The following is a 21,476-nucleotide window of genomic DNA, read 5'->3' on the forward strand; positions in this document are numbered from 1 at the left end:
TCACTTTGACAAAAAGGGTAAAAGATCTATACTATATATACTTTATATTAGAGGAGAAAGACGTAGATGAGAAGGAAGACTTTTCCGAGGATTAATTAAGCCAGGACGGCGTAAATTGCACGGGGTATCCGATCTGTTTAAAAACAAAAAAATTAATCACTGAGGAAAAAGTTCCCGAGTTTCGCTGCCCGGTATTACTCCTGGAAATTAATTTAATGGAGAATTGAAATTTTCAATACCCAGGTTAAGTAATAAAACTCGGAAAATAAAGTACTAAGATTTATTGCTTCTTTTTTAGTCACTCAGATTTGTATCTGTGGAACGTTTAATTGGCTCGGGACTTTTGTTTGATGGAAATTTATTATCGATTCTTTTTATTGATAGTGTTCGTCACTGATTGTTAAACAGTTAATCAATTTACATGATAAAAAAAGAAGTAGAAAAAATATTAAAGTTCAAATAATTTTAATTTTTTAATTTTAACATCAATTTATTTGAACTTTAATAAAGTTAAAATCTACTTTTTTGTTTTTTTTTTTTTTTAATAAAACCATTAAATGAAATGATTGAATAAAATTTTCATTTAATAAAATGATCTAAGCTTGTCGATTTACAGCCAACACGTGAATAAAACAAAAAAGAAAACTCGCAATAAATTGAAAACTTCCAGATAAAAGGAAGTGTATCCATATTCATAGACCTAAAAGCAAAAAATAATCTGTCACGTGTCGGAGTAAGCTGACGGACAAGTGAAGTTTTATTGCCCGACTTTGCCAGAATTTTTTGTCACTGTTTTGTGCTTTTTGCTGTACCAAACCCCGAGTCCATATATTGAACATCGAAAACTATTTTTAGTTTACGTCCTCAGTACCTTCAGTCCCTATTACAGCGCAAATTAAATTGTATCGACAATCACTAGAAAATAAACGAGAATAGACTTTGATTTCTATGAATCATTTTCTAGCTCAAATATTTTTTTTTTTCTTATCATTGGCGGAATTAAAAATATAAAAATATCGTACGATTTAATATCGGGAGTTTAATTAATTTCAGGAACGGAAAAAATAAGTCATTATTATGTTAGTAGCCCGCGGCAAACTTTAATTACGAAATAAGTAAGTCTCGTGTGATATTTTTGTTCGACAGTTATAAATTTATTTTTTGAATGAAACAGTTCGGTGCTGTTAATTCGGCTAAATATTGATTTAATGTCTCGAACAATGAAAATTTTATTTCATTTTATTTTTTACATTTACTCACTAATTATCGTAAACGGGATATTTTATTACGGATTTCGACATATCTGCCATCAAATAGCACATCACGCATTTCACTTTCATGACCATAGGGACGGTAATTTTTTTTTATTTTTTTTTTTTTATACCTCATTAATCGTAATTTTTCAGAGCAAACCCATATTACCAACTGTAAGCTGGTCAATATCAAAATAAAAAATTACGGTGATTTTAGTAGCAATACTCTGGAGTTCAAAATCTTTTTCGAAAACAAAGAAATTGAGTCTCTAAAGCTATACAAAACTGACGGACTATTAGCGAATGGAAATACGCCTATTTATTTCCCGAACGTTGCACCAGAGCTCAATTACACGAATTTCAATTCAGAATATTTTTTTCAAGCTTCTACTATTCATAAGGTAATTTTTAAAGTTTACTAATTTTTTTTACCGGCGCCGGGAATCGAACCCTGTCCTCCCGGGTTAATGTCTTGGGACTTTCGCACTACGCTAATCTAAAATCACTGACCCACTCAGACTCAATTTTTAAATTACATTTCGTTTCTTCTCGATATTTTCTTCTCAAAAATAACGCTTGCAACAGTTTGCTATTTTTTTTTGTATATACTTGTAGTATACGCCAGAACTCGGTAACTTTTCAATGTACCACGACAGGAATAAAACAGCGTCGATGATGGTCTTTCGCAAATTAAAAAATTTCCATGTGGTATGTACTTTCAAGTAATTTTTTTTTTAATTTTTCTTTCAAAAAATAATTATCAATTTTTTATTTTTTCAGGGCGGAAATGTTGGAAATTATATACTCCGTAGATTGCTTCACATTCCGTATCTGAGCACCAAGTACGCGTACATACGAATAAAGAATATGAAACAAGGTAAAAATTAAAAATTACATTTTTGCAACCAATTTTTAACTTTTTGTTATTACAGAAGAAATTTGGGACAATTACGTGAACAATACAAACTTGTCGTACGATTTGCAAGTTCCTGAAATGAACAATATCACGATAAATTTGTTTGTGATCCTCGATAGTTCTTCCGTCACGTAAAATTTTTTTTTTTTTTCATAAATAATGATTAATTAATAAATATAAAAATAATAAACCTTAAAATTTAATGCAGTAAGCCCCGTGTTGAATTAATTCGCACACTTTTGATGTACTTCAACTACATCGATATGTTTCACGGGAATTTCACTTCTCCAAAAATTCAATTTTCCATCAAAGGGATAGTCCTACCTCCGGTAAGTTAATTTTTGTCATTTTTACTGTATTCAATTTAATTTAATAAGAAGTAATCTTTCAAGACAGTTAATGTCATTCCGTACTTGGGAAACAACCGGGCAAGTACTGACGATTTGGACCTGACTCATATGTACAAATCAATCCGGACTATGTATAAAGTTCACCAAAATTTTTTTGATCTAACCAGTCATGATATTATCACAGTAATGACGCAGTAAGTACTTTAATTGTGTGATATATTATTTAAGGGAATTATAAATTTTATTTTTATCATTTCTTTAGACGAAAAACTTGCGATCACTCAAATAAGACTTATTTCAATGATGATCCTGAGCATTATGAAGATGAAAATGAAAATTGTTATATTTTAGGTAAATGTTGAACAATTTTGAATTTAAGTATTTTTTTTTTTTTTTTATTAATTTGAAAGATTTTAGATGTATACAGCAATTGCATTTGTGAAGAAAGAAGTAGCCCACGTCTGATGGTAGCATTTCATTCCGATTTTCAAGGCTATCACGGTATTTTTTTGGATGGAATACTTTCAATGTAAATTTTTTATTATATTTAAAACAAATCCATTTTTTTCAGTATTTTTTTTAAGCTTAAAATTTTTTTAAGCTTAACATTATCGAATAATTAAAATTTATTCAAACCAAAAATTTTTTTTTCTAGATTTAAAATAATTTTCTTGGTTTAAAATTTTTTATCAGTTTAAAAAATTTATTTTTGGTAATTATAATCGACAAAATATTTTAATTAATTAGTTTAGGATACGCTGACGAAACAGACGAGTCTCTAAAAAATTGCACGGGAATAGGAAGAGAAGAAATTCTTAATGACGAGTTAAAGTATCCTTTAGCATGGAGCGCTTGTAATATTCAACAATATTCAAATCAATTTCGGTAAATTGTCAATTAAAAATTTGACAAGTTAATTTTTTTTCTATAAAAAAATTTACTTTCAGAAAATTTAACTGCTCTAACTCCAGAAGAAACGAAGCCATTTTAGCTGATCAACTATAGAAAGAGATCAAAATTACAATAGAAGCCTACTTTTTTACAAAGCTTTTGAACTCATAAAATCTACAGGATCAAAAATTTTAAATCTTATTAATGAGAAAGCTAATTTAACACTACCACATAATAAAAATTAATTTTATATTTTAAATTCATATAAAGATAATTTTTTATTAGGAACATAAATAAAAGGTTATTTTAATTAGTAAAAGTATGAATGTGTCTATTGGAATAGAAGACTACAGATTGAAGACCAAAAACGGCTGCAATAAAAACTGTGATATGGAAATTTTTTATTAAAAAAAGATATTAAATAGATAAATAAAAAATGGTGAGAAACGTTATGGCCTGAAATAAAAGAACCACAAGCTATCGTAAAACTGCGGTTCAACAAACACAACCAAATAGTAGAGATAACAAACCATCAATCTACCGTAAATTTAACGATTCAATGAATTGGTGGGTTATAAAAAAATCTACAATTCAAAATATTTTTGATACCGTCATTCAATTATTTCTAACGCCATCTTCTATTTCTATTCCATCCATTTTAATTATTTATTCAATCATTTCGTGTCCCGATTTCACGCTGTCACTCGGATTGACAGCTCCCCATTTACACCGAAGCTACTCGATATCTAGGGCAATGTAAGCTACTTTACCCACCGTTGGAATTATTCTAATCCGTTAATTAGTTTCCGAGATATTTACAGTTCGTACATCCGTACATTCGCACTGTATGATTCCAAAAACGGCTGTAACTCTTAAACTATTGATCCTATTGAATTTTTACAAGAGACAAAATTTTTAGGAAAGTAAATTTCCCATCCATTAGCCCTTTCCAATTTTCAATTATCCTCTTCGGTGTGTACTTTTTCACAGGATTTGTTTTTTAACAATCAGGTTAATAGAATGTTTTTTATCAATTTGAAGTAAAAGAGAAATCCAGAGCGTCCTTCTGGCGTAAAAAAAATTAAATAAAATGAAAAACAAATAAAAATATATTGTCAATTGAATTCAGTGAATCGTATAAAATAACGTGTCCCTATATAGAGTATTTGATAACACACATCTGATACACTACACTCTATTTCAATATAAATACATTCATCTGCTATTTTATCCAACAACATTGTGAATTTAAATTCGTAACAAGGTAAAAATTTTCAAAAATAGTCCACCAAGCTTCAATAACATAGAAATAAAAGCCAGTAATTTTTATTTTAAAAATGTAATTTAATTTTCCTCAACTTATTATTAAATTTAATTAAATTTAGCTGTATTAAATTTAAATCAATTTAACTTAATTGGATATTTGTTTTCCTTCTTTTTTCCGCATTGTGTCCCCGTCTATTCAGTTTGTGTAATTAAAATAAACGTGATACTACTGATAATATACGAAGGATTTATTAAAATTATTAACACATCGTTTAATTTACGAGTCTCATTAAAAATAGTATTATGATTATCATTATGTAATAAATTAATGATCTACTTAATTAACTTTATTTATTTTTATTTTTTATCGTGTTTTATTTAATGATATAAAAGAAAAATTTAAAAATTAATTCCGTCCAATTCACGGACAAGTTTCAGAGTAAGCTCAAGCGTATCCTTGTCATTGAGCCACTTGGCTGACGAATTATTCGGATCAATAGAGTGAGGAGTCGGCAAATACAATCGGTACTTAGGGCTCCGTACGTCTATCAAATCTGATTCGACAGTAAGTTCAATATTTTTCATCAACTCGCTTGGGAGTTTTATCGAAAGTGTTATCCATTCACAAGAGGCTGATCCTGGAGTTTTGAAACCCATCTAAACACAATTTCACTTTATAAAGCTTGGGGTAAAAAATTTTTTATGTTTACAATTAACAAATTAAAGAAGTCTGAAAGTGTAAAAATACCCCCAGAAAGACATCTTCAGTAGCGACGGCTTGTTTGAACTTAATTTCATATTCCGGCACTTGTCTAGGGTCTAAAAGTTCAGTTGAAGTTGTTGTTACTTCTGAAGAATGCCAAATTTCGTCGCTTTCTAGGTTTAACGGAGCGTTTGGCCCGGGATTTGGCTCTGATGACTCTTTCAACCCACCGATGTCACCAGGCCCTTTATTTTCGATAAATTATTCTATTTTAATTTTTTTAAAGTTATAATTTTACTCAAAAAAAAATTTCATTGATTCACGAGAAAAATTCATGAGCCAAAAAAATTATTTTTTTATTAAGTTAAATTAATTTGATTATTTTTTTTTTTTTTTTTTTTTTTTTTTTTTAGCTCAACAATTAAATCTACTATTATTTATTACAGTTTACTTTTTTCCGTGAAGAATTTTCCTATTTAATAAATTTAATTCTCTTTTTTCAATGAAATTACAAATGAAGATTGCTACTTATTAATTTAAAAAATTTTACTCTTAAAATTTTTTTAAAATTAATTGTTAGAGTGTTAATATTTGTAATAAATTTTCCAATAATTAATCCAAAGATAAAAAATTTAAATAAAAGTTTTTTATTTTTATAAAAAATTTAAGTCTAAAATTTTATTTAAATATCAATAAGCATTCTTTGATAATTTCTTCAATTAATAAATTAATTATTAAATATAATTAAAAATTAAAATGAAATAATTTTTAATACTCTTTACTCGTTTCATTAAATGAAATAATTTTTTAAATTTAAATTACTAAATTATTCAATTAATAAATCTATGTCTTGCATGCTTTTATTAAATTATCTGACTTCAATTCTCGTGTTAATTAAAAACTTCAGTCTCCATCTCCACAGGAAAAACTTAATTCTAAAGAAGACACATTTAACACGACCTAATTTTCACAGATAAAATATTTAAAATCCAACTTTTCTGCTACTTTAATAAATAACAACCTTCAAGATTTATATCTTCAGTAGACATCTTAAAAATATATATAATTATAAATAACAATTAAATAAAATATTAACAAAAAATTCACCTAATTTACGTAATCCCTTCTGCGGAAGATCTTCATCTTCAGAATCAGATTTATTGGGATTAATTAAAGCTTGGAGCGCTTTTAAATCATTGTAATTCATGATTCCATCCATTTTTTCACTCAAGTAATATTATATTAATTTTTTTATATAAATTTACCGTCAATAAATATTCACTTTTATTATTTTAGGCTACGAATCAACAAAACGAGTCTCCATAGCAACCATTTTATGATTATAAAGGTAATTATTAATTATTAAAGAGCAAAAAAAGTTATTGTTTACTAAAATAATATTTTTTTCACTGAAAATTGTTTAAAATTAAAAAAATTATAAATTTTTGCCTTTTTTTTTAGATAAAAAGGATTTTTTTAAAAATCGCGGAAATCCCGAGAGTAAAAATGCTGCCAACTGCGGGAAGATAAAGCCCGTGTGTACCAACAGCGCATGCCAGTGCAGCGAAAAACTATAATTGTATAAATTGTAAAAAAAAGGTTTTTTTGGCACGATGGCTGAGGCTGGGGAAAAACTATCAAAAAAGTAAGTAACGTAAATAAATTTGTGATAAATTAGAGATATTAACATTGATTAAATTTTTCTAGAGAGTGGAGAGGATAATTAAAAATATTTTAGTTACAGACAAACTTAACCTATCAGTATTGAAATAGTGACCATGTCTCCCACGTTTTCTCTCTGGTTGATATACTAAAAATAATATTTATTTATGATAAAATAAATTAAATAAATTTCTGAATTGGGGACTGAGTGCCGGCTTATCGGAGTAATTTTATATTTTGATTAATGTTGTATCAAATGTGTGATAATTTAATTAGTTGATATTGAAATGTTGGTGCGTATAACCAAACAATTGGGTTATTTCGTCCCGGCATTGTCACAATCGGCTCTGGTGCTCGCAACACCATATGGAAGGTTGCGTCATGTTGCTTTCTTAGCGACTGGAGTTGACCGGTATTTTTATTTTAAACAGGGCTTTTATTTTATGTCAGATTTTAATTAGTTGTTGAAACTTCTGGTGATGATTGACATATGATAATTTTTTTTTAATAAGCAAAAAAAATTTTTGTTAAATTTGTCATTAAAATTATTATTATTATTATTATTATTATTATTATTATTTTTTTTTTTTTTTCATTTTAATTTTTTTGAGAAAAGAAAAATTTTTTTTTCTAAGATTTTTATTAGAAATGTTTTTTTTTTTTAATTAATTATAATTGTTATTATTATTATTATTAAGAATTATTTATTTTTTTGCAGTGAATTAAAAAGGCGATTAAAAGCTGAACAAAAGCTTAAAGAAAAAGCTGAAAAAGATGCCAAGGCTGCTGCTGAAGCTCCTCAGTCAAATGAAAAAAAAGAAAAAATTAAAGAAGAAGAAATTAATCCTAATGTAAGTTGTTATTATTATTATTATTATTATTAATTAATTATGATTATTATAATGTTTTTTTATATTTTTAAATAATAATTTTGATAACAATAATCATAATAATTTTGTTTTGAGAATTATTATTATTATTTAATAAAAATTCAAATTAAATATTTATTTAAAAATGTTTGAATAAAATTTTATTTTCAATAAAAAAATAATTCTAATTATTTTTCAACTAAAAAATGAGTTTTTTTGACTAATAAATAAATAAATTAATTAACAGGAGTATTTCAAACTACGAGTAAAAGAGATAAACGAGCTAAAAGAAGCAAATGACAGCCCGTACCCGCACAAGTTCCACGTTTCGTCCTCCCTGGACAACTTCATCGAGAAGTTCGGCGAGAAAGTCAAGCCCGGCGAAATCTTTGACAAAGAAGTTCACAGTATCGCGGGTCGTATCCACTCGATACGTCGCGCCGGAACTAAGCTAATTTTCTACGACCTGAGAGGCGAGGGCCTCAAGCTCCAAATCATGGCCAACGCCAAGCACTACGAAAGCGAGGACGCCTTTAACCGAGACACCGATAAACTCGGTCGCGGAGACATCGTAGGGGTTCTCGGGGTGCCTACTAAGTCAAAACTAGGAGAATTTTCAATTTTGCCGAAGAAAATCACGCTACTGAGTCCTTGTTTGCATATGCTTCCTCACCTGCATTACGGACTCAAGGATAAGGTGAGTAATTTGTTTATTTATTTTAATTTAAATCGCTTTTTGACGGCTTCAGTAATTTATTGATTCTCAATTTTTATTTTTATTATTTTTAGGAAACAAGATTCCGTCAGCGTTATTTAGATTTAATAATAAACGCAAGTGTAAGACAAAAGTTCCAAATAAGGGCTAAAATAATAGCTTATGTTCGTAAATTCCTTGATGAAATGGGATTTTTGGAGGTCGAAACCCCGATGATGAACATGATTGCTGGTGGTGCTACTGCTAAACCATTTATTACGCATCATAATGATTTAAATATGGATCTTTTTATGCGTGTTGCTCCTGAATTATATCTTAAGGTATTTTTTTTAACATTTATCAATAGATAAATAATTTTTTTTTCTCAATAATAAAATTATTTTGTTTTAAATTTATTTTAGAATTAAAAAAAAATTTTTTTTAATCAAAAAAATGACTAAAAAATTTTCATATGAAGCAAAAATATTTTTTCAAATATTTATAATTAAAAAAAAAAAATCTTTCATCAATAAAATTAAAATTTTTTAATTAAAACATAATCTATGACCTGAGTTTACATTAAAAAAAAATTATTCTATTGTATATACAAGACAAATATTTTTTTTTAATTATAAATTATCATTAATTCATTAAAAATTTTATAATTAAAAATGAATATTACTTTTTCAGATGTTAGTAGTCGGAGGATTCGATCGAGTCTACGAAATCGGTCGCTTATTCCGAAATGAAGGAATAGACATGACCCACAACCCGGAATTCACATCCTGCGAGTTCTACATGGCCTACGCGGACTACCACGACCTGATGTCAATAACAGAGACCCTGGTCTCGGGAATGGTAAGAAGTATCCACGGAACCCACAAGCTAGTCTACCACCCGGACGGTCCGGAAGGCGAAGGCGTAGAGATAGATTTCACTCCCCCGTTCCGGCGACTTCCGATGATAAAAACCCTGGAAGAGAAGCTGGGCGTCAAGTTCCCGGATCCTGAGAAATTAAACGCTCCAGAAGCCAACAAATTCCTCAGTGATTTGTGCATCAAGCACGAAGTCGAGTGTCCTCCACCGAGAACCACCGCACGATTGCTGGACAAACTGGTGGGAGACTTCATCGAGGAGACTTGCATCCATCCGACCTTCATCACCGACCATCCTCAGATCATGTCGCCGCTCGCCAAGTGGCACAGATCTGCCAAGGGCCTCACTGAAAGGTTCGAGCTGTTTGTCATGAAGAAGGAACTCTGCAATGCTTATACCGAGTTGAATGATCCTATTGTCCAGAGAGAACGCTTCGAGCAGCAAGCTAAGGATAAAGATGCTGGAGATGATGAAGCTCAGATGATCGATGAAAATTTCTGCACTGCTCTGGAGTATGGGCTACCTCCTACTGGAGGATGGGGCATGGGCATTGATCGGTTGACTATGTTCTTAACTGACTCTAATAATATTAAGGTAATTATTTTTTATTTTATTATTAAAATGATTAATAAATAATAATAAATTATAAAAAATTAGTTTCTAAAATTTTTTAAAAAAAATTCTTTAAAAGTAAAAAAAAAAATTTTTTTACGTAGAAATTTTTTAAAAAAATATATTTTCACAATAATTTATTTATAAAAAAAAAATTGTCATTGATTTAAATGAGATTTCAAGTCTTAGAAAAATTTAATTAAATTGAAAAATAACTTCAATTTATTAATTAAATTATTGGGAATAAAAAAATTAATAAATTAAAATTCTTTAATAATTAAATTGGAATTATTGAATGAAAAATTAATAAATAATAAAGTTGTCCTTACTTATGTTGGATTTATTAATTATTCAATAATTGATCCATTTAATAAATAATTTTCTAATGAAATATAAAATTATATTTTCTAGGAGGTTCTGCTGTTCCCAGCTATGAAACCAGATGACAACCCACCAAAGCACAAAGAAAATGAGGAAGAAATAAAAACACCTGATCAATAAAATGTCTTAATTTTTGTAACAGTTAAATAAACCAAGTTTATTACTTTCTGCTTTTTATTTATTATTAATATTAATTTTAATATGTATACGTTAGTTTAAAATAATTAGATTCAATCCCTAGTACATTAACATCTAATACAACTAAAACTTGTTACACTAAGCTATCTTGCGAGTAAGAAAACAAACAATCGGCATTGACGCTAATATAAAACGAGTCACCATTCAAATATTTAGCTTAAGTAAACTCGTAATTGTGCTATTTAAATATAAATAAACTATTCAAATAAGATATGAAAGGTTTTTCGTTAATGCGAATTTAGGTTGTGCTATTTCTTACTGCTCGAAAGTTTTAGTTGTTTATCTTATACTTAACAGTTTAATTTTTAAAAATTATGATATTTATATTTCGTTGAACTTTTTATCATACAATAATAAAACTATTTTATATTATCATTATCAGTTTTGGCAGTTTAAATATTGTTAATATAAACTCAAAAAATTATTTTATAATTTATAAATTAATCACTAAAAATAATTGATATAATTTTAGTCTAATTTTTTATTTTTGTTATTAATATTTAAGTGAATTGTAAAGATTCTGTACGTTGGCAGTAAATGACAGTGATTTTAAAAAAAACTATCTCTTAATTGTTAAAATTGTTAAAATTTTTTTTTAGTTTCTAAAGCTTTCGTCAATTAAGTTAGCCGACATCTAAACTTAAAAATTTTTTTTTATTAATAAAATTATTACAAAACAAATTTATGAAAAAATTCCACAAGTAAAAAATTTTAAAAACTATCCGTGCAATTTTTTAAAAATATTTTTTTAATGTTAATTTAATTAATAAAAAAAAAAAAAAATAAAAATTTTTCGCTGTCGGCTACTTTTAGTTTCATAGTCAATGATTTTTAAAATTAATTTAACTGTGTTTTTGGAACTACCCGTGATCCTGATATTTTTTATTTATTCATCTGGAATTGAACCGTATTAAAATAAATAAAAACAATAATTATCCATCAAAAAACCAAGTGAATAATCAGGTAACATCAATAACCAAAATTAAAATCAACTATCATCATTATCGTCTCTAACAAACTTGGTAACAGAATTATAATGAGCACCAAGCTCATACATATGTCGATGATAAGTGAGAGTGATCTTTTTACAGCTCTCGAACTCATCCCCGACAATATAAGAGCTGCCAACAGCTTGGACGACTTCAATAGAACAGCTGAGGATGCGAGAGAGCACCTGGAGCTCAATGGCGCCGCCCCAGGCGCTGGTAGTCGCGACATTGTCGCAGTACTGCTGGTACTGTTCTTCAGTGAGAGCACCTTCAGAGTCTGGGTTGGTGAGGAACGGCAGGAAATCGTTGATATTCTGACGCAGGTACTCGGCAGTTTTGTGGCGCAGCTCCTCGAGTCTCATGGGGACTCCGATGCTTTTCAGCTGATGGGTGACCGCGTTATAGAGGCAATGACCATCACTGGGCACCTCGTAGATCATAAGGTCGCGTTCTCCCAGGATCTTTTTGATCGTCTGGGTCTCGACGTTGCGCTTCCCGAAGACGTTCAACGCCTCCGCTTCGATGATTCGCTGGTTTCGCTCCCGTTCCGCGAGAGCTTTCTTCTCTCGGCGCTTTTGCGCTTTTGAGACCTTCAGGTTGTCATTGTCGTTGTCATTGTCATCCTCTGGCAGTATTATAGTTTCTTCTGGCAAGCCTGTTAGTGTTATTTGTGACAGCTTTAAATTGTTTAACTCTTCGTCCTGACGGCGGTCCAAGTCTGACTCTAATTGTGCGATTTGTTCAGTTATTTCTCGTTTCTTTTTTTTGTCACCTTTTCCTACTGATTTTTTTAAAACTTGAATTTGTCCTAAAATAAAATTTTTTTATTATTTCAATAACAATAATAATTATAAAAATAATAAAATAATAGTAGTAATAATAATAATAATTATTATTATTATTATTTTTATTATTGTGTATTAAATTAATAAATTAATCAATAAATACCTTGCAGGTCCTTACGCTCTTTCTTGTGTCTTTGTAACATAACATCTTCACTGTTCTCATTATCCGACATTGTTTAAAATTTATATCACTTACTTATAAATAATTTGTCTTTTTAATAATTATTAAAATTATAAATATTTAATTTAATAATTTCTAGGTACTCTGTTTTTATTTTAAGGACTAAATATATTTTGTATGTTTCACGTCTTATTTTTATTTTATAACCTCAGATTTAGTTTGAAAAATTGCCGCCAGAGGCGCGCGCGGCAAAATGCCGCGCTTATGGCGCTTAAATTTTTTTTTGTAATAAAAATTGTTTATTGATACGTCAATTTTACTTGTAAAAATAAAATTGTATTAATAATAATTTTATAAAACAATTGTTTGATTTTTTTTATTTTCAATAAAAAAATATCAAAATTTTATAATGTGAATAATAATTACTCACCATACTGCCAAAACTCCACAAAACAATTGAATGCTTCACCAGGAAATACTCAAAAGCTCCAAGCCACCAGCACTTATCACCTAAACAAATACCACTTAATTTATTCTCACCTAATTTCACACTAAACACTTGTAACAATTATAAACTTATTAATCACTGATAATTAAAGACATTTCACTATTTATTATCATTATAATTACAAAATACACATCACAAACTCATCTTCACCCGCGAAAATCGTCCCGACCCCATTACTGCGACTGAAATTCACCGACTAACACTTCCGGGTTCGGAATTCGTAACCGTCACTTTACAATCGATCTATCGAAAATTCAAATTTAAGTCGCGGCGCCAACTTCGATTATCGACTGCGCACTATCGATTGCGCAGCATGGAAAATCAGTGTGGCCAGATCGTGCGATTTTTTTACCCCCACTTTGTACCGCTTTCAATGTAGTCAGATGAGAGTATCCTACAAAGTGGAAGTAAGAAAAGAGCACGTTCTGGCCACACTGTGGAAAATAAAGGCTATAGTTGTAATTTACAATAAATAACAAAATTCAGTAAAATATTTGTATTAAATAGAAAATAATTGTTGTTTTTTTTTTTTTTTTAATTATTAAATAATTTATAGTTTAATTTTTTTTATCAATGAAAAACTGAAAAATTGTAATTTTAATTGTAAAAATGGGGTCGTTTATGAAAATTCGCTCTGGGCTGAATGTTCTGAGTAATTTTTTAAAACCAAGGTAATTTTTTTTTCTCTAATTAAATTGAATTAATTTTATAAAAATTATAATTTATTTATCATAAATAATTTAATTTTTAGAGCTGAAGTGCTGACAATTCCGTATCGTGAAAGATACAGTAAATTGAATCCCAAGCCAAGAAAACGTCTTCCACCTTGGCTGCCTAAGCAGACACGAACAGTAATTATTTTGTTTATTTTTATTTATTTATTTAATACTAAAATAATAATAATGAAAATAAATTTAGCAAACATTTAATAATTTTAATAATACTGAAGTAAGCGGTCAGCTGTCAATTTAAAAAATTTTTTTAACAAATAAATTGTTGCAAAAAAAATTAGAACAAAAATTGACATGTAAAAAATTAAAAAAAAAAAAAAAAAGTGTCAGATATTTGCTAATTTTAGTATAATAGAATTAAAAAATAATTTATTAATTTATTTCTATAAAATAAAAGTTATACAGAGATGACGTGACACTGGAAAATAGAGGATTCGTAAAAGAAGTATTGGAAACAAACTACGGATCTCCAGATCCATTGAGCAAATGTTATTCACCGTTAAAGGTAGCTCCTATTGAACCCTCTCCAGAATGGGTTCGTGGATCAAGAAGAACTGGCACTATTGCTCGTAAACTCGGAATTTACCCGATGTGGCTGAAGAATGGGAAGAAAGTTCTTTCTACTTTGTTACACGTAATTATTTTTCTATCAATTTATTTTCATACTTAATAATCAAAATAAAAATAATTGATAATTTATAATTGAATTTTTTCAGATTTGCGACAACCATGTCATTAAATATATCCCCCCTGAAGAGTGGGAACCAGGTCATAGAACAAGGCATATTATTCCGAAGAGAAAGTTGGGATGCTTGGTTGTCGGAGCTGAAAGTTCTGACCCGCAATTAGTAATTTTTATTAACATTAATTTAATTAATTAATTGTCTTGAATAGTTAAGATTTAATTGACAATTTTATTATTTTTAGTTTACTAAAGAATATTGCGGATTATTTTATAACGCTGGTGTGATGCCCAAAAGACTTTTATCACGTTTTGCCGTGACGCCCAACGGTGCACTGCAGCCTGGAACGCCATTATTGGCGACTCATTACCGGCCTGGTGATGTTATTGATATCAGAGGCAAAACGTAAAGATTTTAATCAATTAATTAAAAAATTTTTTTTAAATATTTTATAAATAATTATTTTAATTACAATAAAATATTTTATAATTCAGAATTGACCGTGGATTCCAAGGGGTAATGAAACGTTGGGGTTTCCATGGTATGCCTGCGACTCATGGTGTAACTAAAACTCATCGTCGGCCTGGTAACATTGGTTCAGGAGGACAGAAAGCTCGTGTTATGCCTGGTACTAAAATGCCTGGACATATGGGTAATAGATATCGCATATTTCGTGGTCAGAGAGTAAGTTTTTTTTTATTTATCATTTATATTCAATAACAATTAATTTAACCGACATTTAAAAATTTTTATAAATTTTTTCTATCAAAAAAAAAAAAAAATAATTACAGATTTTACGGGTAAATTACAAGTACAACGTAATATGGGTCTTAGGCCAAGTATGTCCAGGAGAAACCAACTCTCTGGTTCACGTATACGACACCTTGCTGCCGAGACGACAGCCTGAAACACCACCTCCGTTTCCCACTTTCATCCCTACACCAGATACTGAGCTCCCCAACGAAGCTTGGGCCGATGACGTTCACCCTTTCGACGCTCCGACGATCGAGTTTGAGCCAGAAAAATAAAATTTTTTATAAGAAATAAATTTTTAGATTTAATAAATGTATTATTAAAAAAAATTACATGTCTAGTTTCTAATTATCTAATTAAATTACCCTATTACTGAATGATCACTAGTAAATAGTTTGTAAATATTAATAAAAATTATTAATAATAATAATTGATAATTGTAATTGACAGAAATTAATTTAAATGCTAATTTTTATTGTGGCTCTATACAGAATTTGTCTGCAATGCTACTTAATGTAGTAAATTTATTTAAATAAATTGTCATTATTATTATTATTAGTTCAGTAATTATCACTATAAATTTAAAATGCCTAAAATATACACAAATTGATTTATTTAAAGTAATGAATTATATAAATATGAACCAAGATTCACTTAAGGGAGTCTTTTAGTCTAGAGGTTCGAATTTCGAGCGTTTTTTGGCAATCGATAAAAAATAAGCATTTGATATTTTTACTGTCCATTTTTTTATCATTTGTTTATTTATATTCAGAGTACACAAAATTAATTTAAAAAAAAAAAAAAATTTTTTTATCTAGTTATACGTTCTTGAAGTGGAGGGAAAAAAAGGGCCGTATCCTCGTCGTCATAGTTACGATAAAAATATCAAATGCTTTTTTTTTTTTCGATTGCCAAAAAATGCTCAAAATTCGGGCCTCTATACTAACTAGAAGACCCTCTTAAAAAATAAATGATTAATTAATAATAATGAATATAATTATAATAATATTTTAATTATAAAGAGCAACGATTATAAGCACAAAACATATTTATTTTAATAACTATATAACTCAAGTAATAAAAAAAAGGTTGTTTTTTTTTTTACGTCATTAGTTATTACACAATTATTTAATTAATAATATGAATTATTATTATTATTATTAATTCTATACATTTCCGATGTCAATGATAAAAAAGAAAGCAAAATAATTATTTTTTAAATGGAAGATAATGGAGAATGTAAAAAAAAATAGTTTACTAATGTGTAAACAATGTAAATAATTATTTAAGCTTTATCGCAGCTCGTTCATGCTTTGCCAAATGTCACTGAAAGATTATTCGCTTGATCTTTTAATATTTAATTATTTAAATAGTCAATTGTAACAAATTTTTACTAATTTGTTTAATTATTTAGTCGTATGTGCTGATGGTGAGATCGAAGGCCGTTATGATGAAAGTCTTTCATAGCATTTGGAGGCCACATTATCGCGAATCTTGATTCTGGTGCCGTCGTCCTCGGTGATGCTCGTGCTGATGACCAAGCGGCTTCATCATCGAAGTAAGAGGATTATTGAATTTTTTATAAGATGATAATTATCGTTATTATTATTATTATTATTATTATTATTATTATTATTATTATTATTATTATTATTATTATTATAAAGATGCTGATGATGATAGTAGAAGTGTCTTTTTGACTGCGGCACGGATAAATAAAACGGAATTGTTGTTACGTCTCAGAATTTGAAACCTTCGTTTGGAATAGTCGCCGTTGGGTCAAAGTCAAATGATCCTTCGCCAACTTGTGGGGCTAGGTTCGTGTCATCGGTCTGAAAATAAATTTAATAAATAATTAGTATTATTGTTGCATTTAAATAATTTTTTTTTTTTTTTTTTTTTTTTTAATTAAGGATCTTACCTCGTCTGAGAAATATTGTTCAATAATGTCATAAGCTAATTTATAAATTTCTACGTTCTCGTGAGCTTGCAGCGCTTCTATTTTATCCAAACCTGTTGAAAAAAAATTATTAATTTTATTATTATCACAAAATTAAAATATTTAATACCGAAAAAAATTTTTTTTTAATTTTATGAGTAATATAGAATGAAGTAATTTTTTTTTTATTAAAAAAGTTGAAAAATTTTTTTAAAAATTTAATTAAGAGTTGTTAAAAAAATAAAACACTTACCAGAACATTCTTCAATCATATTAGCAAGTTGTTCAACTTCAGTACCAGCGAGTTTGAGCATATTATTAATACCATCCAAAACGACTTGAATAACTTGTGTGTCCTTACACGACAATAAATCACAAAAAGGTGCGATAACTCCTTCGTGAATTAACCGCGCGACTTGGTCCCTGTTTCCACTTATCGTGAAGTTGCTGATCGCCCACGCAGCCTCCTTTTGCGTCTGGAAATCAGACTTGGAAAGGTTGCGGATTATGAGGGGCAGAAGCCCGGCATCGATCACCGCCTCAACTTGAGACTGATTTCCCGCGGTGATGTTCGACAAGAACCACACGGCTTCTTTGCATATTTTGTCCTTCGTGTGAGTCAACAGGTTGTGGAAATGACTGAGCGCTCCGCAGTTCAGCACAGTCTGAGTCTGCTCGTCAGTACCCGTCACAATATTGCCCACCGCTCGAAGAGCTGCGGTCTGTAGCTTGACTTCTTTGTGCGAAAGAAGCGGTATCAGTCGCGGTACAACTCCACTGTTTATTACCATTTGGATTTGTTCATTACCGCCGTCTGTTAAATAACTCAGTGCCCATACTGTGTCAACAAGTATCTGCAAATAAATTAATTATTTAATTTTTTGACTAATTATAATTTAACTATATCTTAAAAATTTTTTTAATTATAAACTAGCTCTAGAAAATCATTTTTAAAAAATTGCATTTATAATTTTTTTAAAGCTTCTGAAGATTAAAATTTTTTCTACAATTTATTTTTTTTTTAATTATCAAATGTCTCTCTATTTTATTATTCTAATAATTCTTAAAGATAAATAATTTTAAAAAAATTTTTATAATAAATAAAAAAATAATTACATTAACGTCTGTATGAAGAATAAGAGCATTTAGCGCTGGTAATATTTCTTGTATAGTTAGTACTGGTGGTGGCGGGTCTTTATTTCGACATAAATTGACAATTACCCATGTTACATTACGTAAAAATGTTATTGGTATTTCTGGTTTGATAAATGTCAATAGTGGTTGTACTACACCGAGTTTGATAACGTAATCTCGGGGTATTGGTCCATCACCAATGATATTTCCTGTAGAAAAAAAAAAAAAAATAATAATGATAATGATAATTAAAAACTGATAACAACAAAGATACACGATTCGTAATAAACATTGAATAAATAAAATTGAATAATCAAGTCACCTAAAGCCCACACAGCTTGCTCGCAGACGTTTTGTTGACTGGAACGTAATAATTGTAAAAATAATGGGACTGCACCAGCTTGCATCACCGCCTGCGTCTGAGCCGACGTGCCACTCGCAATGTTTGTTAAAGCCCATGCTGCTTCAAATTGCAACGAAGGACTGAAAATATATTTATTTAATATTTTAAAAATATTTTTAATGCGATTAAAAAAAAATAAAAAAAAAACTTACTTATCGTGTTGCTCAAGACAACGTACTAAAATCGGTAAAATACCACTCTCAATTAGAGGATCAATTGGAGGATTACGATCGGATGATAATAACTTCCTGGCAGATTGTACAGCCGCCAATTGCTCAGCGGGGTCTGAACTCGCTGCCTTTTGTACCAACTCCAATAAATTTATTTTTGATAACGTCTTCTCGATATCATCTTCATCTGAAATTTATAGCGTGATAAATATATTATAAATTACACTTAAAATTTTTTTAATAATTTTAATTTATTTTATTTTATTTCATCACGTTCCAATTTAAAAAAATACGTGATGCAATTTTTTATTTGTTTCGTAATAAATATTTTTTACCCGTAGATTCAGTTGCCGGAACATTTCTGCGCTTCTGTAGAGTTTCTTCTCTTTTATTTTTCCTCAGCTCTACCGTCACTTCATTTCTTCGCCTTCTCATTTCCTATTTAAAAAAAAAATAAATTAAATTATTGATAAAAATACTGGATGCAATTTTTTTAAAGTATTTTTTTGTTCTAATTTAGTTATTTTAGAAAAAATTAAAAATGTCGGCTAACTTTAGTATTATAATTTTTATAAAAATAACGTTGACTGACATCTAAAAAATTTTCATACATTTTTTTTATTGAAAAAATGATAAAAAAAAAATTTTTTTTTAAATTCACGTAAAAAATTTAATAAACTGTAATTGCAATTTTTTAAAAATATTTTTTAGTTTAAATTTAATAAATTAATCAAAATTAAAAATGTCGGCTAACTTAATTGTTGTGAAATTTTTCTATACAAAAAAAAATGTAACAAAGTTTGTAGAACAGGCTGTACATCTGGCAAAAATAAAATATTAATAAAAATAATAATAAAAAATACATTGTTAATAAATAAAAATTAATTCCACGTGGATCTGCTCCATGTCATCAGAACTCAAAAGACTCGCCAAAAATAGTGAAAAAAAAAAGCGACAAGAATATTAATGACTCACGAGAGTAATTACTGACAAAATAAAAATTAATAAATAATCATTATTATCATATGTGAATTAAATGAAACCGTCTCGAACATTCTAGTCTCCACGCCTAATTCGAACTGACTGTTGCAAAAAAAAAAAAAAAAATAATTGTTTATCTAATAACGATTGTCGGAGGTGATAATAATGATGATAATAATAATAAAAATGATATTACAAGTAATAAATGTATACTTACATCCTGATCTTTGCCTTTGTTCTTGAATACCATCATCCGATTCTTGTTTTGCATTTCAGCGGCCATTTTTTAACACTAACCAAAATTAACTTTTTATTTTAAATAATCCAGTGAAACAGCCCGTTCAATAAATCTACTAATGCCGGTTCCTTTTAAAAAAACTTGTATTATTTATAAATTAATTAATAAAAATAAAATACTTAATTTACATGAATTTAAGAGTAACCCAAGTTATTACGTTGAAATTTCACTTGAGCAACTGCATTACGTCGCGTGGTCGTAATGTGAATATTGTCTGTTTTATGTGTGTGTAATATATCTGTATTATGTGTGATATATATATATATATATATATATATATATATATATATATATAAGTATGTACTTAACACTAGACTATACACTACTACGTTACTTTACTTAAATATATATATTTATCGATATTCTTTATCAGAACATTAACCGTAATGCAGGTTATAGTTTTGATTTTTGGCAAATTTAAAAAAATAATTTTTTTTTTACAATTTATTAATAATTATTTTTTTTTTACCGGGTAATTATTTTTGCAGCTCGGCTGTTCGCTAAATGTCACTGGGAATAAAAATGTGCACGAGGTGAGCTGTTTTAAAAAAGAAAATACCGAGAAAAAAAAAGTGGAATCTTGGACTTAAGACTCGGCCAGAATCAGCTGCAGCTAGTTCTGGTCCAAGCTGATTATTTATTATGTTATTGAAATCCGAAAATTTCATCGGCTTAATTTTAAAATCAGACGTGGAATTCTGGAGCGCTATTGGCTCAATTTGCGAAATAATGTCACGTGAGTTAGCTTTAGGAGGAAATTCATTGGTGGGGTGTAGAAGTTTGTTGCTTGTTGGAAACTACAGCAGAAAAGAATGGTTTGTTTGACATGTTGACATTAAGCGACATTTTTATTTTTTTTTTAATAAATAAATTTGCTCCGAAAAATTATTTCTCAAAAATTGCATTTTTTACTTTTTCAATTTTCTAAATGTCAATTTTTTTATTTAATTTTTTGTTGCCATAATTTATTTGTTAAAAATTTTTTTGAATCAATTATTATCTGTTGAATTGATTCTCATAAAAAATTCTTAAATTATCAAAATAAAAAATATTTTGGCTTCAATAATAAATCTTAAATTTGTTTGGAAATAAATTTAAATTATTACAAGTATGCATTTTTAAAAATATTTTTTAATTAATTTAATGATTGAGATAATATAATATCATTAAAACTAATGACTGTCATAATGAACGGTAAGCCTTGATAAGTCGTACTGTATTATTATAATTATATCTTACAGTTTTTGATT

General features: G+C 28.6%; 7 protein-coding genes across 11 annotated transcripts in view; 3 read left to right on the forward strand and 4 right to left on the reverse strand.

The window, feature by feature from the left end:
• LOC141534659 (serotriflin) overlaps positions 1 to 13,503 on the reverse strand; it is a 66,858-nt gene extending 53,355 nt beyond the window's left edge. Inside the window, exon 1 of the mRNA XM_074254267.1 lies at positions 13,057 to 13,503. The gene's annotated coding sequence lies outside the window, so the exon portion shown is untranslated. The remainder of the gene's footprint in view (positions 1 to 13,056) is intronic.
• Positions 1,414 to 3,734, forward strand: LOC141535015 (uncharacterized). Its single transcript, XM_074254774.1, has 10 exons — positions 1,414 to 1,654; positions 1,869 to 1,961; positions 2,034 to 2,130; positions 2,186 to 2,300; positions 2,378 to 2,498; positions 2,562 to 2,713; positions 2,782 to 2,870; positions 2,937 to 3,048; positions 3,267 to 3,404; positions 3,467 to 3,734. The coding sequence occupies exons 2-10, from the start codon at positions 1,896 to 1,898 to the stop codon at positions 3,522 to 3,524; spliced, it is 948 nt and encodes a 315-aa protein (XP_074110875.1). The 5' UTR covers positions 1,414 to 1,654; positions 1,869 to 1,895; the 3' UTR covers positions 3,525 to 3,734.
• Positions 3,737 to 6,718, reverse strand: Dnaaf6 (Dynein axonemal assembly factor 6). Its single transcript, XM_074254882.1, has 3 exons — positions 6,487 to 6,718; positions 5,425 to 5,624; positions 3,737 to 5,333 (listed from the first exon to the last, which is right to left on the reverse strand). The coding sequence occupies exons 1-3, from the start codon at positions 6,596 to 6,598 to the stop codon at positions 5,076 to 5,078; spliced, it is 570 nt and encodes a 189-aa protein (XP_074110983.1). The 5' UTR covers positions 6,599 to 6,718; the 3' UTR covers positions 3,737 to 5,075.
• Lysrs (Lysyl-tRNA synthetase) lies at positions 6,869 to 10,636 on the forward strand. 3 transcript variants are annotated; one of them, XM_074252763.1, is made up of 6 exons: positions 6,869 to 7,024; positions 7,760 to 7,892; positions 8,158 to 8,607; positions 8,700 to 8,945; positions 9,295 to 10,074; positions 10,504 to 10,636. In XM_074252763.1, the coding sequence occupies exons 1-6, from the start codon at positions 6,993 to 6,995 to the stop codon at positions 10,591 to 10,593; spliced, it is 1,731 nt and encodes a 576-aa protein (XP_074108864.1). In that variant the 5' UTR covers positions 6,869 to 6,992; the 3' UTR covers positions 10,594 to 10,636. The 3 variants fall into 3 exon arrangements, with proteins under 3 accessions (XP_074108864.1, XP_074108944.1, XP_074108792.1); XM_074252843.1 differs by lacking the exon at positions 6,869 to 7,024 and adding an exon at positions 7,143 to 7,180; XM_074252691.1 differs by lacking the exon at positions 6,869 to 7,024 and adding an exon at positions 7,247 to 7,453.
• On the reverse strand, positions 10,600 to 12,817 carry LOC141534590 (deubiquitinase OTUD6B). Its single transcript, XM_074254059.1, has 2 exons — positions 12,609 to 12,817; positions 10,600 to 12,468 (listed from the first exon to the last, which is right to left on the reverse strand). The coding sequence occupies exons 1-2, from the start codon at positions 12,676 to 12,678 to the stop codon at positions 11,660 to 11,662; spliced, it is 879 nt and encodes a 292-aa protein (XP_074110160.1). The 5' UTR covers positions 12,679 to 12,817; the 3' UTR covers positions 10,600 to 11,659.
• A 29-nt stretch (positions 13,504 to 13,532) lies between the features above and the next one.
• Positions 13,533 to 15,622, forward strand: Mrpl3 (mitochondrial ribosomal protein L3). The gene is made up of 7 exons (XM_074253728.1): positions 13,533 to 13,805; positions 13,886 to 13,985; positions 14,263 to 14,499; positions 14,582 to 14,713; positions 14,793 to 14,953; positions 15,043 to 15,232; positions 15,340 to 15,622. The coding sequence occupies exons 1-7, from the start codon at positions 13,744 to 13,746 to the stop codon at positions 15,574 to 15,576; spliced, it is 1,119 nt and encodes a 372-aa protein (XP_074109829.1). The 5' UTR covers positions 13,533 to 13,743; the 3' UTR covers positions 15,577 to 15,622.
• A 1,268-nt stretch (positions 15,623 to 16,890) lies between these two features.
• On the reverse strand, positions 16,891 to 20,837 carry Kap-alpha3 (karyopherin alpha3). 3 transcript variants are annotated; one of them, XM_074253403.1, is made up of 9 exons: positions 20,696 to 20,837; positions 20,146 to 20,294; positions 19,283 to 19,385; positions 18,930 to 19,134; positions 18,697 to 18,857; positions 18,357 to 18,583; positions 17,494 to 18,094; positions 17,223 to 17,314; positions 16,891 to 17,133 (listed from the first exon to the last, which is right to left on the reverse strand). In XM_074253403.1, exons 2-9 carry the CDS (start codon positions 20,209 to 20,211, stop codon positions 17,041 to 17,043), a joined length of 1,548 nt encoding a protein of 515 aa, XP_074109504.1. In that variant the 5' UTR covers positions 20,212 to 20,294; positions 20,696 to 20,837; the 3' UTR covers positions 16,891 to 17,040. The 3 variants fall into 3 exon arrangements, with proteins under 3 accessions (XP_074109504.1, XP_074109589.1, XP_074109423.1); XM_074253488.1 differs by lacking the exon at positions 20,696 to 20,837 and adding an exon at positions 20,355 to 20,441; XM_074253322.1 differs by lacking the exon at positions 20,696 to 20,837 and having other exon boundaries at positions 20,146 to 20,424.
• Between the last annotated feature and the right edge of the window lie 639 nt (positions 20,838 to 21,476).

Source organism: Cotesia typhae, unplaced genomic scaffold (assembly GCF_013202065.1).
Source record: "Cotesia typhae breed Kobodo isofemale line unplaced genomic scaffold, CoteBio_Ctyphae contig_11, whole genome shotgun sequence".
NCBI lineage: Eukaryota > Metazoa > Arthropoda > Insecta > Hymenoptera > Braconidae > Cotesia > Cotesia typhae.

What these genes read in the sequence shown, in the direction of transcription:
- Mrpl3 (XM_074253728.1), top strand. Translation starts at nt 13,744, where the DNA reads ATGGGGTCGTTTATGAAAATTCGCTCTGGGCTGAATGTTCTGAGTAAT. An exon ending in AAAGTTCTGACCCGCAATTA is followed by an intron (nt 14,714 to 14,792) that starts GTAATTTTTATT and finishes TATTATTTTTAG; the next exon opens with TTTACTAAAGAATATTGCGG. An exon ending in GCATATTTCGTGGTCAGAGA is followed by an intron (nt 15,233 to 15,339) that starts GTAAGTTTTTTT and finishes AAATAATTACAG; the next exon opens with ATTTTACGGGTAAATTACAA.
- LOC141534590 (XM_074254059.1), bottom strand. Translation starts at nt 12,678, where the DNA reads ATGTCGGATAATGAGAACAGTGAAGATGTTATGTTACAAAGACACAAG. An exon ending in AGAGCGTAAGGACCTGCAAG is followed by an intron (nt 12,469 to 12,608) that starts GTATTTATTGAT and finishes ATTTTATTTTAG; the next exon opens with GACAAATTCAAGTTTTAAAA.
- Kap-alpha3 (XM_074253403.1), bottom strand. Translation starts at nt 20,211, where the DNA reads ATGGCCGCTGAAATGCAAAACAAGAATCGGATGATGGTATTCAAGAAC. An exon ending in TCCGGCAACTGAATCTACGG is followed by an intron (nt 19,135 to 19,282) that starts GTAAAAAATATT and finishes TATAAATTTCAG; the next exon opens with ATGAAGATGATATCGAGAAG. An exon ending in TGTCTTGAGCAACACGATAA is followed by an intron (nt 18,858 to 18,929) that starts GTAAGTTTTTTT and finishes ATATATTTTCAG; the next exon opens with TCCTTCGTTGCAATTTGAAG.
- LOC141535015 (XM_074254774.1), top strand. Translation starts at nt 1,896, where the DNA reads ATGTACCACGACAGGAATAAAACAGCGTCGATGATGGTCTTTCGCAAA. An exon ending in CTCGATAGTTCTTCCGTCAC is followed by an intron (nt 2,301 to 2,377) that starts GTAAAATTTTTT and finishes AATTTAATGCAG; the next exon opens with TAAGCCCCGTGTTGAATTAA. An exon ending in ATTATCACAGTAATGACGCA is followed by an intron (nt 2,714 to 2,781) that starts GTAAGTACTTTA and finishes TCATTTCTTTAG; the next exon opens with ACGAAAAACTTGCGATCACT.
- Dnaaf6 (XM_074254882.1), bottom strand. Translation starts at nt 6,598, where the DNA reads ATGGATGGAATCATGAATTACAATGATTTAAAAGCGCTCCAAGCTTTA. An exon ending in GAAGGGATTACGTAAATTAG is followed by an intron (nt 5,625 to 6,486) that starts GTGAATTTTTTG and finishes TCGAAAATAAAG; the next exon opens with GGCCTGGTGACATCGGTGGG. An exon ending in CTGAAGATGTCTTTCTGGGG is followed by an intron (nt 5,334 to 5,424) that starts GTATTTTTACAC and finishes AATTGTGTTTAG; the next exon opens with ATGGGTTTCAAAACTCCAGG.
- Lysrs (XM_074252691.1), top strand. Translation starts at nt 7,329, where the DNA reads ATGTTGGTGCGTATAACCAAACAATTGGGTTATTTCGTCCCGGCATTG. An exon ending in TTAGCGACTGGAGTTGACCG is followed by an intron (nt 7,454 to 7,759) that starts GTATTTTTATTT and finishes ATTTTTTTGCAG; the next exon opens with TGAATTAAAAAGGCGATTAA. An exon ending in CTCCTGAATTATATCTTAAG is followed by an intron (nt 8,946 to 9,294) that starts GTATTTTTTTTA and finishes TTACTTTTTCAG; the next exon opens with ATGTTAGTAGTCGGAGGATT.